Below are 18,386 nucleotides of genomic sequence, written 5' to 3' on the forward strand. Positions count from 1 at the left end.
AAAAAGATATTCATAAGTATGGTCAATTGGGATCTAGTTAGATCATTTGGGGGAATATGTAATATAGTAAATTCTCAGGAAAGCGTGGAAGTTTGATAACCCACCTTCTGCAATTGTAGTTTCAAGGAATTCCATCTGCAGTACTGACAAACACATATTTTCATGTAGTATTTGCTGCTCCTAAAACCCATTCTTTTGCCTTGTTATCATAAAAAAATTAAATTCATGTTGTTTTTAAAGACAAAAGAGGGTTTATGCCCTAACATACTCTCAGAAGAAAAAGTTGTTCTTCATTTCTTGTTCAAAATACTTTTAATATGCTCACTATCAGTATTGTATCTTAATATCATAGTTTTTTAAGGTCTCTGAACCAATGTTAGTGTTAGTAACATTACCAAATGATTTCTTCTTTTTTTAATTGGCATATAACTGTCATATATTTTCTTTCTCAGTTCTTTCCCCAAATCACAAAGTTCTGGGGTGTTGGGTATCCTGTTGAAGTTAACATATTAAATAATGATTCCTTTTTTTTTTTCAAAATTAAGGTCATCTGGTATGATCTTAGCAAATACCCTTCACCAAATTTCTCTTCTGCCACATAGGGTAGCATTTTTTTTAAATAAAGTTAACTGTTAGAAAAGGTGGGTCTGTGGTAAATTGGAGAGCCAAAGGTTGTTTACTCTTGTTTTTTTTTTATAAAGTAATGTCCAAATAATGAATACTATTAAAAGATACATTTTTAGTCACTGTTAAGAAAAATATAAAGTCATTCAGTTTATAAAAAAAAAACAAAAAAAAAAAACAACTTTCAGGACTTGAATACGGTGTATAATACTAAATTCAAGAGGTAGTGCTACTCAGTGCTCAGACTACCTGCTCTTTGCTACTCAATGCACAGAGTAGTTGATATACATGCACCAAGTACAGCTGGTACAGCTTAAGAAGTGCTTTTATAGGGAAGCTTTGGTTTCCAGGTGCCTGTGTCTATACAGGTCATTGGTAACCACTGCAACATGATGGGCATCAGCCTGCAAATACTCTAAATTTATGCTGGCCCTTAAAACACAGGATACTTAAGTCCACTGGCCAATAAAATGACTATACTTACAGCTTTCCTATGTGTTTCCCAGCTCAGAAAGACCAGGCCAACACCTGCTGCCACTAGACGGACTATCCCAGTCCTCTTAATGTAAAAACACAAAACGGCTGCTTGAGAGTGTATTGCTACCACAAAACAACTTAAACAAACTACCTGGACAAGGTGATTTCAAGTATTAGGGACCTTTAAAATTATTTAAATTGAAAACCAAAAATAAAGCAAAACTAAAGCAGTAGAACTCCAAAACAGTTACCATAAGTGGAAAATAATAAAATAAATCTCTTATCTGCCAAGGGTAGAGCAGGATTAATTCAGGACCCTCTCAGAGTGTGGTGAGGGTGGTAAGCAGGGTGGTAGCTGTGGGAAAACGAGCAGGAGATGATTTGCAGTAAAGGAGGCTTATTCTAGAGCAATACTGGTTTGCTGGGTGGGCACTTGGTATTATAGATCTATGGAAAACAATAGGTGGGAAACGTACTTAAATAGGTTACACAACAGATACTAGCAATAAAAGGGTGTTGGGGGACTTTGGAAGTCAAATTATCATAAGGGACAGAGGCAAGAGAGACGGCCTTTTAAAACCACAAAAGGAAAATGGTGGGAGGGTTAGGGAAAAAATACAAGCTGCAAGAAACAGGTTATATAGAGAGGAATTTAATCCAAGCCAATTTTGGAGCTCTAGTCCTATGACTACAGTTCAATGACCACAGATAGGTTAGAATTTGAAAAACTTGAGCTTAATGTCTCATTTGGGTGTGGGGTAGATGCAAAAAGCAGGGGAACAGAAATGCACTGGAATGCAACTTGAAGCAGGTACATGATAAACAAAATATTAGATTCTAGCAGCAAAACTGGAACATAAATAGCAGTGAAAGCATAGAAGCACCAGTCCTGGAGCAGAATATGCAGTACTCCCATTACTGCAATTCTACCACAGTCTAAGGCATCAGACTATGAAGAAATTTACCAGTAACACTGTTTATGGAAAAATGTTGTAATAAATGGCTGAATGAGTCTCAAATCTGGCAGGAGTTCACAGTTCTTCCACAAATACAAATGAAAGTGCAATACTAAGGCTCCAGACAGGGTTCAAAATACAAACAGGCAGCTTTTTACAAATAATTCTACTTATGGAGATAGAAGTGCATTATAATGCATAAACACAATCTTCCCATACTGCAAAAAACTAGAAAAAAGGAAAACCAATAACGTTTTTGAGCTAAAACATGGAAGAAAGCAGAACATTATAAAGAAAAAGTATCACCACAAAGGTCACTGTAAGTTAAACTTAAAATATTTAAGCAGAATTGAAATAAAAGCTTTTTTATTTTCTTTTTTGATGAAGTTCAGGGCTATCCAGACTTTACTGAGTCTTGCATAAAAAAGAATGCTGGATCCATTTTTACAGTGCACGTTTCCTGCATTCCTAAATATGCAAAAATCCAACCCATCTAACTAGAAGGTCATGTGGGAGCTGTATGTTAGCCCGCTGTTGCTGCTATTCAGGTGGTGCACAGTTCCAAACAATCTGTTTAAATGGTGATATTCAGGTCTAATTATTCTAATAGCACAAAGGGTGGGTCCTAAGATATAGCAATTCACAATACCGCTACATGAGAGAAGGGACTTTGAAGGCTTAGTGGGTCTGCCAAGGCAGGAGAATCAAAACAAATTATGTTACTTTTGGGTTGTCTGCACAGACCGATGACTCAGTATTCCTTTGGGTGCCATGTGAATGACTGCTTCGTGTGTCTGATTTCAAACTGCTGTACTTTTAGTGCATATGCCCCCTCTGAAACCATGCAAGATGCACCTGTCTCAAGGTTAAGGTACCATGCCCTGCCAAATATAGTGAATGTTATATCAATTAAACTGGTACTCTGTAATCACAAATATGGGGGAGCAGACGTCCCCAAGTGTTGTGTCCTGTCTGGTAAGGTCAGACCACAAAGCAGTCTCCTTCAAAATAAGAATCAGTTCTGTAACCCCAACAAACACTGTAACAGTTAGAAACTGTTCCAAGGCAAACTACCTTTTATTAAGTGATTACCTGTCAAAATTTCAAGCCCCTCCAAATGCAGATAACACTGCAGCCTATGCAGAATTATTCACAGAGACTTTGTACAACAGTGTTAATGATTGCATAGAGACTGCTTTGCCTACCAGAAGGAAGGCAAAAAAAAAAAACAAATTCACAAATCACTCTGGTAGAATACAAAATTAAATAGGTTGAACAACAAAAGAAAAAAGGCATAGCTAAAATTAGGAAGTGTGACACCAAAAAAGAAAAAAAACGTTTTCATTAAACTGAATAGACAACTAAGAAGATAAGGACAGCCATAAGGCCTTCTTTAGCTTTGTCTGAAACCTCAATGGCAACACACAATAGTGTGCCGAATTGTTGTTAAATGGAGCCATTTTTATGGAACTGGGAGGTATAGCAAATCATTTGGCTGACAAATTCAGCTCCAGCTTTACTCCCTCACCCCCAGCCACCCTTCATGAAATACCATCTAACATGCTTCCTCCAACTATCAGAAGGGAGAAGGTTTTAGATGTGTTCTGTGAGGTCAAGAACAGAGCTTTGATGGGCCCTGATAGTACCCCAGAATGCCTTCTGAATAACCTGAAATATGATCTATCAGGGCCACTAGTGTCACTATTCAATCATATCCTCTGTACAGGATTCCTGTCACACAAATGGAAGACTACAGTGGTTATCCCTCTGCACAAGGGTGGATCATCAACAGATCCCAGGAACTACAGGTCCATTAGTCTGACTAGTGTCATATGCAAAGACATAGAGAGACTTGTCATGGAAATGATTAACAGTGACTTAGGAAACCTTCAGACTCTGGACCCAACCATGTTTGGTTCTGTCAAAGGCAGGTCATGCCTACTGAACCCAATGGACTTCTTTGAGAAGGTCACCAAGGCAAAGGATGAGGGAAAAACAGAGCATTCTGCCTACCTTGACCAAGTTAAAGCATTTAATACAATAACCCACTCAGGCATTGTAAACAAACTCATATAATTAGGCATAAACCCATGTGTAACTTGCTGGACAGCCAGTTGGCTCCCAGATAGGACTCAGGAAGTTAGAATTGAAAAGACCACCTCCACAAAGCATCTGGTCACCAGTGGAGAGCCATATGATTCTGTGCTGAGTCCACTTCTCTTTGGCATCTATTTTTCAGAAGTCAAGAGCAATGTCAAGGGCCTCTGACTTACCAAGTTTGCAGATGATTACAAACTAGGAACAATCATAGAACTCCCCTCCCCCAAGATACTAACATCTTACAGGAAGGTCTAACACATACAAATAACTGGTGTCAAAGTCACAACCTAAAACTCTGTGCCAAGAAATACATAATAGTACCATTTGGGAAGTAAGCACTAAAGAAAAATCCTCATTGATAAAACATCTCTCAAGGTAGACACAGTAGTCATGGATTTGTGTAGATAGTAATCTGGCTTTCGACCAACATGTGTATAAGGGTGTAAGGAAATCATTCAGTGTCACCCATCTTATAAGTAAAGGCATGGCATCTTAGTCCAGGGATGTCATTGTGCCACTATACTCAGTCATCATGAAAACATCATTGAGTGTAATGCTCCATACTGTATGTTCCTGGCCAGGGATGAACAACAACTGTAACATTCACAGTGTTTCCTCACAAAAAGAATACAGGGAGTAAACATAATGTCTTAGGCAAATGGGCTCAATGCTTTATCTCTGTACTCTGTTTTCTACAGACTGCTGAGAGGCAACTTATGCCTGGCATACAAGGCATTCTTGGATCCCACCGTGATAGACTTTTTGCATATACTCAAAATAAACAGCACCAAAACTACTGGACCTAAGGCTTTAAACTTAGCTTGTGAATTAAAATAGGATTTGTTGGTGGGACAGGTATGTATCTCAGAGAATCCCCATTCTCTGGAATAGGCTTTTTATCCATGTGAAGCAGATCGCTTCCCAGGTCTATATTAGAACGTTGACAGGGCAGAAAAGCAAATGCCCTTACGGTGACACAGCTTAACCAAAATGACTATATCTCGAATGGCCAGAACAGCGTTTTTTTTTTTCCCAGGGAAAAATATTGCTGGAACAAAAAAAAAAAAAAAAAAAACAACAGACAAAATAAATAGGGGGCTTCACCCCTCACCCCTTCTCAAATATTAAATATACCAACTCTGACATCACACTACAGTGGAGGAAGCAGTAAAGTCCCAACAATGGCCCAGCAATTTTTTTCCCTGGGGAAAAAAATCGCTGTTCCGGCCATTCTAGATTTAGTCATTTTGTTTATGCTGTGTCGACGTAAGGACATTCACTCTTCTGCCCTGTTGACGTTCTAATATAGACCCCCCCCTTCCCAACCCTATTTAAGTGCATCCAGGACCAGTGGATGACAAACTGGAAATTCACACCTGGCCTGTCACCCATGTCTCTTATGGACACAGGCAGCCTTTAAGTCATGCCCTAAGTAACATACATACCTTAAAATAGCTTCTAAGGCATAGTAACTTGTGTGATACATTTGGGTTGCATGTCTAGGCTTATAAAGTCCCAGTGGTCTCTAGCCTAATATACACCTGTGAACCTAAGGGGAAGCAGTACAACACTTTACTGGTGATGAATTCAGGGAGGATGAATACACTTTGCTACTGTGGACTTGAAACTCCTTAGCAATTGATCTAATATTTACTTGCTGTTTTTTCAGGGTGCTGTAGTTACACTGAGTTGACAGGGATGAATTCATCTTCAAGAATCCACAGTCTGCCAAATGTTAGGCACTCCTGTGAATGTCAGAATCGGATTCTTGTCTACTGTAGTATTTAGGTGCACTTTTTCACCTAAAATTAATATTATACACCTCTCCAGATAACAGTGTTTTCACCCTTTATAGAATTTGGAAATCTTCAATTAAGAGATGTAGCTTTCCTTGTTAATCGGTACAGAAGGTATAGTATACCAGCCCTAAAATTAAAGCTGGTGCTCTTATATTTTCCATTGGGAGTATCAAGTGTGTATATAGAGTAGCTACCCCCAAGTGTATTAGGTCAAGCAGTGTGAGGACTTTGGTGACTAGATATGACAGAAATGTCAGCGGGAGTATCAAAGTTCATAGGTGCATAGGTAAGTACTATGCAGTCTGTCTACAGACCATTATAAGCCCAGTCTAGTCTGGCTTCTTTTTCAAACTGTAGTTATATTGACGCAAATGCAGGTACTGAAGAAGGCTCAACAGAGAGAACACAGATACTAACAATATCATGAAAGTGTTTACTATCAGATTGTGTGAATCGGACCAGCTGAAGAGAAAATGTGCCCTTTTCACCACCCCAGCCTTGTATATATTGCATTGTCTGCAACTGATAAGAGCTTTTGTTATTCCAGTTTAGAAAGGCCTTTACAGTACTCCTACACAAGTCCTAAAAGCCTTACAGTGTTCGTTAGTATTCATTAATTCTCTTTCTCACTATACACCCACCATCACATACCACAGTTTTACTATCACAAACCTCACTGTTCATTAGTGCAAGCTCGACAGCAAACCCAAAGCTGACTTTTTATGAAGAGGAACACCATACCTATGTCAAGTTATTGGTCTGAAGTCAAATTCTAAAATAGAGAACACCTGCATCTCTTTTGACATTAAGGGACAAGTTGTGAAGACATAATATTTCAGTTCATATTGTTTTCTACCTCAGAGATTTTATTTATCTGAAATCCATTGTTGTTTCTTAACTTTTATTGTGCTTTTTATTTCCATATGGCAGCACCTATAAAACTTAAAAGGAAAAAAAATCACAAGAATAGAAATAAATGTTCTGTCAGGGGACATTCTCAAAGCATGTTTTTTGATGCAAAGTCATCTCTTCAAACATAATCTGTCATAAAGTCAGATGTGCATTTAGAAAATAAAATAGACTTGATAACTTTTGAAGGTCTGTGTTTTCCTATACTGAACTCGTGTTTACTTTTTATGTGTACAGTGTAGTTTCCCCCATTTGTGGCAAAGGACTGTTACTTCTGTGGTATATTATAACTAGATTATTGAAATAAAATACACACAAATGATTACAACACTCACACAGCTCTGATGCAGATATTAAAGCAGGTGGGCACATGTTAAACACCCACAACTATGATGCAAACGGTAACAAAACAGCTGGACCTATTTTAGGTGAATGAACCTAATTGTTTCAGCCTGAGAAAAAGTGGCACTGTAGGAAACTAGTACCTGACTGATGGAATATGCTGCCTGGACACTCCGCTGTGTTTAACTGTGTGCCATTACAAATACTTAGCTGTCAAAATAATCATCTTAAAACTATCCTGCCTGACTGCATGCAGACCCTCTGTACTTTCTCTGAAGCTTTGCCAGACATTTTTGAAACTGTCAGTAATGGGCACAATTAGCAATATCTAACTGAACTGTTTTTATTTTAAATGTGAGCATATACAGATTTAATTCACTGATTTTTGATTTTTAATACACTGCATGGTCCACTCTTGTAAAATTTTTGTTGTAAAGGAATTTAATAAATACAGTTATTGGACAAGTATTAAAATGAGCAACAGTGAGGAAACAAGCTTTTGCAAACTGCTGACTGATACCCTGCTGGTACTCGGCCATGAAATACCTTGTGTCTTGGCTAGGTTCAAATGGGAATTTCTGGAACACTAGAGTTCTGAAACTTAATCCCCTGAAGTGGACATTCCACACTGGCAAAACTCTCAATATCTTAGTATGTTTCGCTCTTGTTCATTCCTAATCTGACGTATGTGATCATGATTTTAAATTCCTGTGTCATGCAGTGGTAGAGTAAAAAAAAAAATGGAAGAATGTTGCTACACCAAAGTACTGTTTTCATTTAACACATGCTCTATTATTTCCTGTCAACAAATGTTATTCTGGTCTTTAAAGAAGTAAACCATGAAAACAGACTTGGCAAACATTTTTAAAAGCATTAGTTATTAATTACAAACAAATAGTGCAAGCTGTTTCATAAACTGAGGATAGTTCTGAACATAAAATCTGTAACATATTTTTAATAAATTTTAGTTGCTATGAATGGTGACTTTTTTTTTTTACCAATTAACAGATATTACTGCTTTAGCTTTGCAAAGATTGATAAACATCAGTTATTCAAAATAACAGCAACATTATAGAAGAATGAAGAGTTACCATCTATAAATCATTTTGTACTCCTTCATTACCTTTCCTGTAGACGGCTCTGCCTCTTTACTGAAGATAAAGCTTGGTCCATGACTTCTAGTACAGCCTAGATGTGTAGGTTCACTGTATGAACAAGAACAGTCAGAAAAGAGCTGTAGCATAATGTGCTTCTATCAAATAACTCACTGCAAGGCCAGTATGGACGTACAGGATATCTCTTGGGTAAGAAGTGTCATCATTACATTGGTGCAGAGAAGTCAGCCTGTAACAAATAGAAGATGTCACTTATGACACTGCAGCTCAGAGAAGCATGCATCAACACCTTTTCATGGTAAATTTTATTAAAGCTACATCCAAACAATCACCCCCCCCCCCAATATCTGTGTGGAATACAGAAGTAGCTTCTCATGTGTCCATGGTTTTCATTCATTCATCTACACCAGTGGAGTCCTCTTTGTTGGGACACATTAGGAAGGCACACAACATGCAAAGAAAAAGCAGCAGTAACATTAGCTTGCTAGTGTTACAGGCATACTGCAACCAGATGGGCAAGGCAGAGTGTAGAAGGCACAGAACCATGGAGAAGTCTTGTAGAAAGAACATCTGAGGAAGGAAGAGATTATATGTACATCAGGAAGGGAGAAACTAGTACTGACAGTGGTGAAAGCAGAAACGGGAATGTTACCAAAAGGAAGGGGTGATGGCTTGTGACAGGAGACAAAGGAAGGAAAGCCAATGTGAGGACAGAAAAGTAAGTGTTAACAAGTAGACAGTCAGAAAAGGGATTAGAAAACTTGAAGCAAGAGACCCATTTTCAGTTAATCTGGTCTTGGGACTCAGGCAAAGGAAGAGACGGAGATATGCCAGACAAGGAGGTTGGCATTTAGGTAGCATTATCTGCACCAACAAGCGCACAGAGGAAGCAGATCTGTAGCTGGCTCATCTAGCACCCAGTGCTATTCTGCAGTAATAAAAGAGGTCCCTTTCCCAACCTAGTGCTACTGTCCTGAGATGGTAATAAGGTAGAGGAGGCATGCAGAGGAGGCTAGTAAAAGGGCCAAAAAGGTGGTGAAGGCAGCAGAAGTTAAATTTGAAAAGGAGTTAGCAGAAAGGATCAAAAAGGGAAGTAGAGAATCCTGGGTACATAGCAGAAAGAAAGAAGGATGGGATGGACAGAACTTCACATTTCTTCCTTGTTGAGGTTTGCCACAAGTCACACCACTGAGAATTGACCCTGTGCAAAAGCTGTACCTGTGAGTAGCAACCATCTGAGATTATTGTCATTGTACAATGTAAGCAAGTTTAAAATGGGCAGCCTTGCTTTATATTGGCTTAAACTAGTTAGACAAGTCTGCTATGTGCTGCAAAGTGGCTGTGACATCCCCTCAAAGGAGTATTCCTACACTCTAAGGACCACTTACCTAATTGGTCACTGTCCATTCACTTAACCATTACATTACACTAGCAAACAAGTTATCTCCTACCCCTATCTTATTGGTGTGCATTCAGTAACTGAAACAAAACCATTTTTACTTTGAGTCTTCTTGCTAATGGCTGAAAACCAGCTATAAACTGATTGCTTTCTGCAACAACAGGGCAGTGGGGTCAGGTTAGCCCTGCAGTGCTGGGCTGTTTGACAGTACCTCTAAGTAAGTCATTAGCAAAACTCCCTCTTTCATTCATCCTGTCAATCTATCCTAATGTAAGACAAATATATTATTGATTATCTCTCATCTTTTCTTGTACAATATATCTCAACCTTCCCCTTATTTCACTATACTAAAACACTAAACACCAATCTCTCTACATCCACAGATAATGACACAGTAATTTTCACTTTACTACCTTTAGTTACAAAGTGGATAACATTCTGAACTTCTCTTTACTACCCTTCCTTTCTTGAATCCTCTTACTCAATCATTTCTCCACTATATATAGCTAAACTTCCTTTATACCACCACACTATGACTTCTTTTCCTCCTAATTTCTTATCACTCCAGTCACACCTTAGTTTTTCTAAGCAATGCATCCCATTTCTTCATATCACCTCACCTATTTATGCAGTTTTCCAACTTAACCATAATTCCTGCTCTAGTTCTATTAACACAACAAGTATTCTAGCATCTACAACACCACAAAAAAAAAAAAAAAAAAACACTAGCACCTCCAGGCTCCTTGTCAAAACACCATACTGTCCAACTTCACTATATCTCCAGTCTTATTCCCCTCAACTTTTATTCATCTATTCAAGATCAACCATCCAGGCCAAATCCCTTCCTCCTAAAACTAGGTCATGGGATCAAATCCAAATGTAAATGCCCTTTACCCTCCATTCTATACTCAGTTCCTGACTGTTAGACTATGTGGGGATGTCCACCCAAACCTGATCCTCCTCGCAGTACACCAGCCACCATGTTGTCTAGCTTACAGTATTGTTCCACTTCACCCACTAAATCATCCAGCCGCCATCTTTTTAGTTTAAATTTGAGAAGCATTAGAAAAAAACTAACAGGCTTTCAAGCCTGAATAGCACACCACTCACCAGATTCATTTTAGCTACTGAAACTTGACTAAAGCAAGATATAAAAGACCAGGAAATTCTTCTCTCAGGATATAATGTTCGAAGACTAGATAAAACCAAAATAAACAGGTGGTGTTTGTATACTTTACAACAATTTCCTTAACTCTTCATCCTTCAAAGCCTCCAGAAATAAATAATGTGGAAATTCTTATGTCCCTTCTAACACTAAATAAACACAAGTCTCTATGCATAACAGAAGCGTACTTTCCACCTGGCAGCAATACAGATACAGCAGAAAAATTTTCCTGGGCATCCTCAAATATCCCACAGGAAAAATATCATAATGGGCAGTCTAAGTATTGATTGACAGACCATAAGCAATGACACCTGTCATGATGCAATAAACTTATATGGACTAACTCAGCTTATTACTTCCCAACTAGGTACAGTAAGCACTGTGATTGGAAATCCACCTTAGAATGGATCCTAACTACCTCCCCAAACAAAATCATCTTCTCTGGTGGCTTCCCCAACATCCCAAGTGACTATATACCAGTCTTCCTTTGCTATAAGAGACCCAAACAGTATCTATAAACTCCAGTGCTACAAACATTCTACAACCTGTCCTCCTTCCAAAAACAGGCCTTCATCTCCTACTTAAAATTAATAAACTGGAACCAACTACCAACCCTTCAAGTAGATGTCAATTTCTCCCTGTTCATCAAAACTTTCCTCAATATTCTAAGTGTACACACTCCTATAAGAACCAGCAGAATCAAAACAAATGGCAGCACCCTCACTCTTCAGGAAAACCAAACAACTTATGAACCAGAGAGACAAACAATGGGAAATCTGGCAGAAAAAAATAAGACAAAGTTAGCCTACAGAAGTATAAATACCTTAGAAATAACACCAACCATATGATTACATTTGATGAGAAACCATATTACACCATTCTCTAAAAATTAAATCAAAAGAATACCAAACTCTTCTGGTGTTCAGTCAGCCAACTGCTAAATCTTGGCCATGTCACCCAAGCTAGCCCATCTGTTCTCCTTCAATCAGTTCAGTCATGCTGCTTGGACTCCCCTTTAATATACACTTTATCACCTCAGTAACTTCTCTCCTAAATCTCTCAACCTCCACTATCCTACAACATTCTTGTAAACCAGCACTCTACCATAAAATATTATATTTGGAACCTGCATCCATGTCTAATAAAAAAAATACTACTACTAAAACTGAAACCTACCATTGCTGCCCCAGATAACCTAACAGGAGAATAGATTAAAATGGCAGCAGATGCACTGGCCTATCCAGTTTCTATATTAATTAACCAATCCATTAAAGAAAGCTATATTCCCAACGTGTGGAAAAAAATCTTACACAAGGATGGCGCTTCCACAGATCTCACCAATAGACCAATAGCCATTCCATCTCCACTCTCAAATGTCGTTTACAATTGTATCCATACACATCTACTCTCCTTTATTTCAGACAATAATCTGCTATCTCCAAAAGAGAATGGCTTCTGTCCTAACAATGGTACTACAATGGCCCTCTTTAACTTTATAGCCACTATAAATCAAAACAGAAATGGGGGGAAACCTAGTCTCCATAGTATTCCTTAACCAATCAAAGGCTTTTGACACTGTTTCACTCAGAGAAACTTCTACAAAAATTATATTCCCTAGGCCTAGATCCACTTCCACTCACTTGGTTTGATTGATGTCTGCCCTGCAGACAAAGGCTGTTAAATGGCAAAATAACATCTCCCCATTTCCTTCCCAAAATAGCTGAAGTTCCCAGGGCTCTCTTCTAGATCTGTTTTTATTCAACATATTTATGAATGACCTCCACTCAGCAAATAAACGTGTGAAAACCATCCAATATAAGGATGACTCCACTGTGATATGTGCTGCTAAAATATTGTACCTACTGCATCAGTTAACTCCAGGATTCCCTTACCTCTGTTAAAGAACTACCACTACTATGGTGCTGTACTCAGCACAGACCACAGCTTGGGTGATGTGTACATTTCTAAAAAGCCATTTAAGGAAAGAACAGTACCAAAAAGATCCATGTGATGCAGGGAAAGAGCCAGGACCACACGCTAAGGGAGCTAAAACTCTTCTCACTTGAGAGCAGAAAGAGAGGGAAGGACATGATACTGGTGCACATTAACAGTTTAAGGAGATGTGAAGGTGTCCCCTGGGGAAAGAAGGAGAGAGGAGGGAAGGAGGGAGGAAGGAAGGCACCAGTCTGTAGGAAGTAACAACTTCCTGGAATTCCAGAAGTGCTTTTTCACAGATTAAGGTTCTAGACCAATGGAGTGGACTAACAGCATGGTGTGATGAAGAGATTTATTCAGGAGGGCATGGGGCACGTGGACAACAGGTAAGAGTAAAAGTGGGAATGGAGAAGGAGACAGAATGTTAAATGTGTCTTAAGGACAGTTAGAAAAGCCTTATTGTCACCTTTTGCTGTCAAGCAATTGTGTCATTTTATTCCATAGCATTAGCTATGATTCTCAATACTACATAGATGGTAGTATTTAACTCTATGTCTGTTCAGGGTTCAGTTTAGACCTATATTCTCTTTGCAGAGTCTGCATGTTATTCCTTTTGCTAAGTAAGCCAGTTTCTATGCTACCTCCACAAATATGCTGGATGATTTTATACTTATTTGTACATGCATGTTTGTGTGCGTCTGTCTGTGTGAATCGAGATACATGCAGTGCATGTGTGTGTGTGTGTGTGTGTGTGTGTGTGTGTTTGTGTGTGTGTGTGTGTGTGTGTGTGTGTGTGTGTGTGTGTGTGTGTGTGTGTGTGTGTGTGTGTGTGCGCATGCGTACGCATGTGTTGCTCATGCAGGTAGTGTATACTTTGTCTTTTGGTCTGGACAGAGGCTGAATAGGGTTCACAGATCAGCTTTCTTACCTTGCTAATAAATGATAAATAGTTAAATTAATGAATAAGGTCTTTGCATACAACAGTTTCCATGATATTACTGAGTGTACTGTTATTATCTCTCCCTGGGTGTAAATGATACTGTATACCATTAGTGTTCTAGGTCTCCAAATTTCCCAATCCATCTCAGTGCTCCCTAATAGTCACCTCTGCATACAGGGCAACCTTCACCCTTTCTGAAGTACCACCCATTGAAGTTTAGGGGAAGAAGGAGTATGGTCACATGCAAGCTGACTTCCACGTCATCAGATTATCTTTCTGAGGCATACGGCATTATTTCCAAATACTGTATGTCTAAAGTCAAAGTTGAAAACTCTTAGTGAGAACTGAAAGCTGATTTGCCATTATTTTAATTATGTGATACACAGTAAATGATTCTGTAAAGTATTCCATTACTTTCAAACTTTTTTTATGTATGTTACCCTTTCATGCCACAGTAAAGCTTTGACTCCTTTGGAGACCAAGAAGTTGTCTCATTCTAAAAGTGAACGAGTCAGCATGCATAGTGATCTTTAGCTTTGGCCTAATAAAATGAGCGACCTTATCTATGGTCTGGGTACTTACTCTTAAACTTCCGGATTTTGATTCCTTCAGAAAATAGAATTAAGTTACTCATGGAATCGGTAGATAAGTATCCCTCCCTATTTTTCTAGCAGGTCACTGAAGTCACTCTCTGAGGAGTCTGCCTAGTAAAGGTTTTTCTTCTAAAATTAGTAAATGAGACATAGCCTAGGGGTGCACAAGTGATTGGCTGCAAGTATGATGTGTGCAGCCACAATCTAGATCCACTGGGATTTCATCACCAGACCTGGACACTGTGAAAGGGAAGCTCCCAGTGTCAACAAAAGACAAAAAAAAGTATCATAAGAATTCTTATAAGAAAATTGGATCAAAATGAGAAGTGATAAATGGGTTCTTTGTTTTGCCATTCCAGCTGCAGCAGCAGCAGCAGCATATATAAAAAATTCCTTTCTTAGAAAGAAAATGTCACTCTGCTGTGGCATGTGGTACCAAGCATTATTGTACAGCAGGTCAGACTTAATTTCTGCAGTGAGTACACATCAGTGGAGATAGTGTAAAATCTGCATCCATCTCACTATATATATATCCTTGTAATTACGAGTTTTTGAGTCAAACTTTAAATGTATCATATTGTTACGGTGACCAAACACAAGTAACATATGGGTGCAACGGCAGCAGTCATATTTCATAGAACTCTACTATAATTACTTCTGCTTTGCTGCTGTTAGGACCTTTTCTGAGCAAAAGATTAATTCATCATATTCCCATGGTGGCTTACCACAGGCAATATACCAGATTTTTTTTTCAGCAAAGCACTAGAACTATGCATGAAAAACTACTACTACTTGAAAAAAAACCAGAGAAATGAAAGGAGGAAGGGAGCCTACTTTGAATGCAGATGCTTAAGCCAGCAATTGTTATTGTGATTGCCTCACTCTCACATAACTGTAATATAATATGTCATTATCCTTGTCTTGACATTGTCTGTCTGGGTGGAATACCAAACCATGTATCTTGCAGTTGGGTGGAACCTTAACAAGCATCTCTCAGATGACTTCCATAGCAAACACACACACACACACACACACACACACACACACACACACATACACATGCCACTGCTGAAGGAGTTGTCATTTAGGTAGCTGTCAGGTTTTTTTTTCTTTTATATACCTAACTTTATGGTGCATGCTCAGTAACAGACTCAGGATTCAGCTTGCAATGCCACCCTTATAGCTGTTACTCACTTCCACAAGTGATGTATGCTTCAAGATTGTCCTACCCACCCCGTATAACACCCCGTTTGGTTTGTACCTCACAAGACATCTGCAACAGCTGGAAAGGCCGCCGAAATACCTCACTAAAAGAATCACAGGCCTAAAGCAGATGCCATATGCTGACCATCTAAAAAAACTCCAGCTATACTCTGTGGTGTATCGTCTACTCAGAGGTGATCTCTGCTTAACATACAAGGCTATGTCAAATCCTGAGCTATTGGACATGCTCCACTTAAAGAAATCTCAATCCCTCAGAGCCACACACTCCAGCGATCTAAACCTTGTCATCACAATGAACAAAACATGATGGAGGGATAGGTTCCTGACACAGAGACTCCCCATACTCTGGAATAGACTGGCCATACATGTCAAGTAGAGCGCCTCCTTGGCCCTCTTTAAAAGGAACCTTGATGACTGGATGGGAGATAGGAAGTTCACCCCGGGGATCATGTCAGTCACCCTGCTAGACAGGGGTCCAGGGAAGTAAATATTGTGGGAAGAAATATCCAGGGAATTGTTATGGCTTGGTTTGTATGGGCCCCTAGGGCCCATAGCCTAGTACCAACCTATGAACCTATGATGCTCTCTGCCTCACCTCAGATCTAGTTTGCCGTTGTAACACATCGGAGGTCGAGAGTGGAGCTCGGGACAGTATTTAAAAATTTATTATATATATCTGTAAGATTTTTTTTCAGAAAGTGCGTTTTTTTGGTCCTAGATTATCTTAGACTAGTATTTAGTCACTTTCTTTAATTATTTCTGACAAAATATATTCGTTTTTAGAGCCGCTGCTCTTAGGCCTTTTATTGACCGCATTTTAGTTAGTCTCTAACCCGTTTTAGAGTATTCTTAACTCTTATAACTGTAATCCTTTTAGTGTGAGAATATTGTTCTTTGTTGCTGAATCTTTACTGTTATAGCCTTTGAATTGTTAACTGCTTATCCTAGCTAGTGTGTGTTTCTCTAGACAGTTATAGCTGTTTAAGTATTTTTCTGTTTATCTTAGAGTGTGGTGTTTGCCTAACCAGTGTATTAGTTTGTCTAGACAGTTATATAGATATATAGTTCTTTTCTTTGCACTATGTCTGATCAAAGGGAAAAGGAGAGACAAAAGTCAGGGTTCAAGAAATGCCCTAAGTGCGGACATAAAAATGTCCATTACTGATTTACATGTAAGTTGTGTATACTGTTTGTGTGCAGCATATCCTTGTATCCTCACACAAAACTTCAACCAGAAAGTTATATGCCAGCAAGTGGAAGCGGTTTGCTTTCTGGGCTTCTCAGAATGATATTGACCCGTATGTCGCCCCATTTGCTAGCATATTAGAGTTCTTGACTAAGCTCTTTAATGAAGGTGCTGCGGCAGCTACCATACGTGTTTAATTGGCTGCAATTTCAAATTTTCACCATGAATTGGAAGGTTTTAATCTTATGTCTCACAGGTTATGTAGAGCCTTCTTAAAAGGAACCATACATCTCAGACCTCCAGTTAGACAACCTTTCACTCCCTGCAACCTAAATTTTGTTCTGTCTAGGATTATTCTTCCTCCATTTGAGCCTGCATCTTCCTGCCATCTAAAATTCCTGTCTTGGAAAACCATTTTCTTGGTGGCCATTACATCAGCACATAGGGTGTCTGAACTTCAGGCCTTATCTATTAAACCCCCATACTTGATTTTTCACCCTGACAGAGTGTCGCTCCGGACTAACCCTTTCTTCCTTTCAAAGGTATGTTCGGAAGCTAATTTAAATCAAACTATTGAACTCCCAACTTTCTTCAGTAACCATTCCAAGTTGGAGTATATGTTGCATAAACTTGATATTCACAGACAACTCAGATTTTATTTGGATAGAACCAAAGAATTTAGAAAATCAGAACAACTTTTTGTCTCTCATTCTGATACCAAGAAAGGGCTACCAGTGTCAAAAGTCACTCTTTCCAAATGGTTGACTGATTGTATAAAATTCACATATTCTTCCGTGAATCAGCCGTTAGAACATAACGTGAAGGCACATTCCACAAGGGCTGTTTCTGCCTCTTCAGCTTACATGGCTAGACTGCTGTTAGATACAATATGTGCAGCTGCCACTTGGTCAAAGCCACATACCTTCATTATGCATTACAATGTAGATAAGTCCTCCAGGGACAGGGCTTCCTTTGGTTCCACTGTCCTCAGGAATATACTCCTGTGAGCCACCCAGGATGAATGGTGCTTGGGATACTACCCATTTGTAAGAATGAATGTTGAGATTGAACAACTTCCACATAAAGAAGTTATGTACGTACCATAACGTTCCATGTCAGTTGTTCATCTTGCCTTCATTCTTACATTCCCTCCCGGCTTCTCGTAGAATGAGTAAGAGATTTGGGGTCTGGTGGGTCTTTGTATAGGATTTCTTACTCTTGCTGGAATAATGTTAATGTTTTCTTATGTTGTATATGTTGGGATCAGCAAACCAGATTTGAGGTGAGGCAGAGAGCATCATGGGATAGGGGCAAGACCTCGAACTACTCGAAAACCTCGAGCTTGTGAAAGCGGCCGACTTGGAGCCGAGGGATCGGCTCCGAACCCATTTGTAAGAATGAAGGCGAGATGAAGAACTCACATGGAACGTTATGGTAAGTACATAACTTCTTTTTTTCGTTTAATGTGGCCATGTGTTTATAACAGAAAAAAAACATTGCTTATAGCAACAGAATTTATACACTGGAAAGTGTACTCGGGTATTGGTAGATTCTAAGGCAGCAGAAGTAGCTTTTCATTCCAGCGGTACGAGCTATAAAAGCTCCATAAAGAGATTTACTCT

At 39.0% G+C, this 18,386-nt stretch overlaps 1 protein-coding gene across 1 annotated transcript in view; it reads right to left on the bottom strand.

Annotated features, from left to right (window-relative positions):
* PTPN7 (protein tyrosine phosphatase non-receptor type 7) overlaps nt 1-18,386 on the bottom strand; it is a 903,781-nt gene that overhangs the window by 639,411 nt on the left and 245,984 nt on the right. The window contains exon 2 of the mRNA XM_044076499.1: nt 8,331-8,551. Within this exon, the coding sequence (XP_043932434.1) occupies nt 8,331-8,380 (50 nt within the window). The 5' untranslated portion in view covers nt 8,381-8,551. The remainder of the gene's footprint in view (nt 1-8,330; nt 8,552-18,386) is intronic.

Source organism: Protopterus annectens, chromosome 7.part0, assembly GCF_019279795.1.
Source record: "Protopterus annectens isolate FY-2018-M chromosome 7.part0, PAN1.0, whole genome shotgun sequence".
NCBI classification, from domain to species: Eukaryota; Metazoa; Chordata; order Ceratodontiformes; family Protopteridae; genus Protopterus; species Protopterus annectens.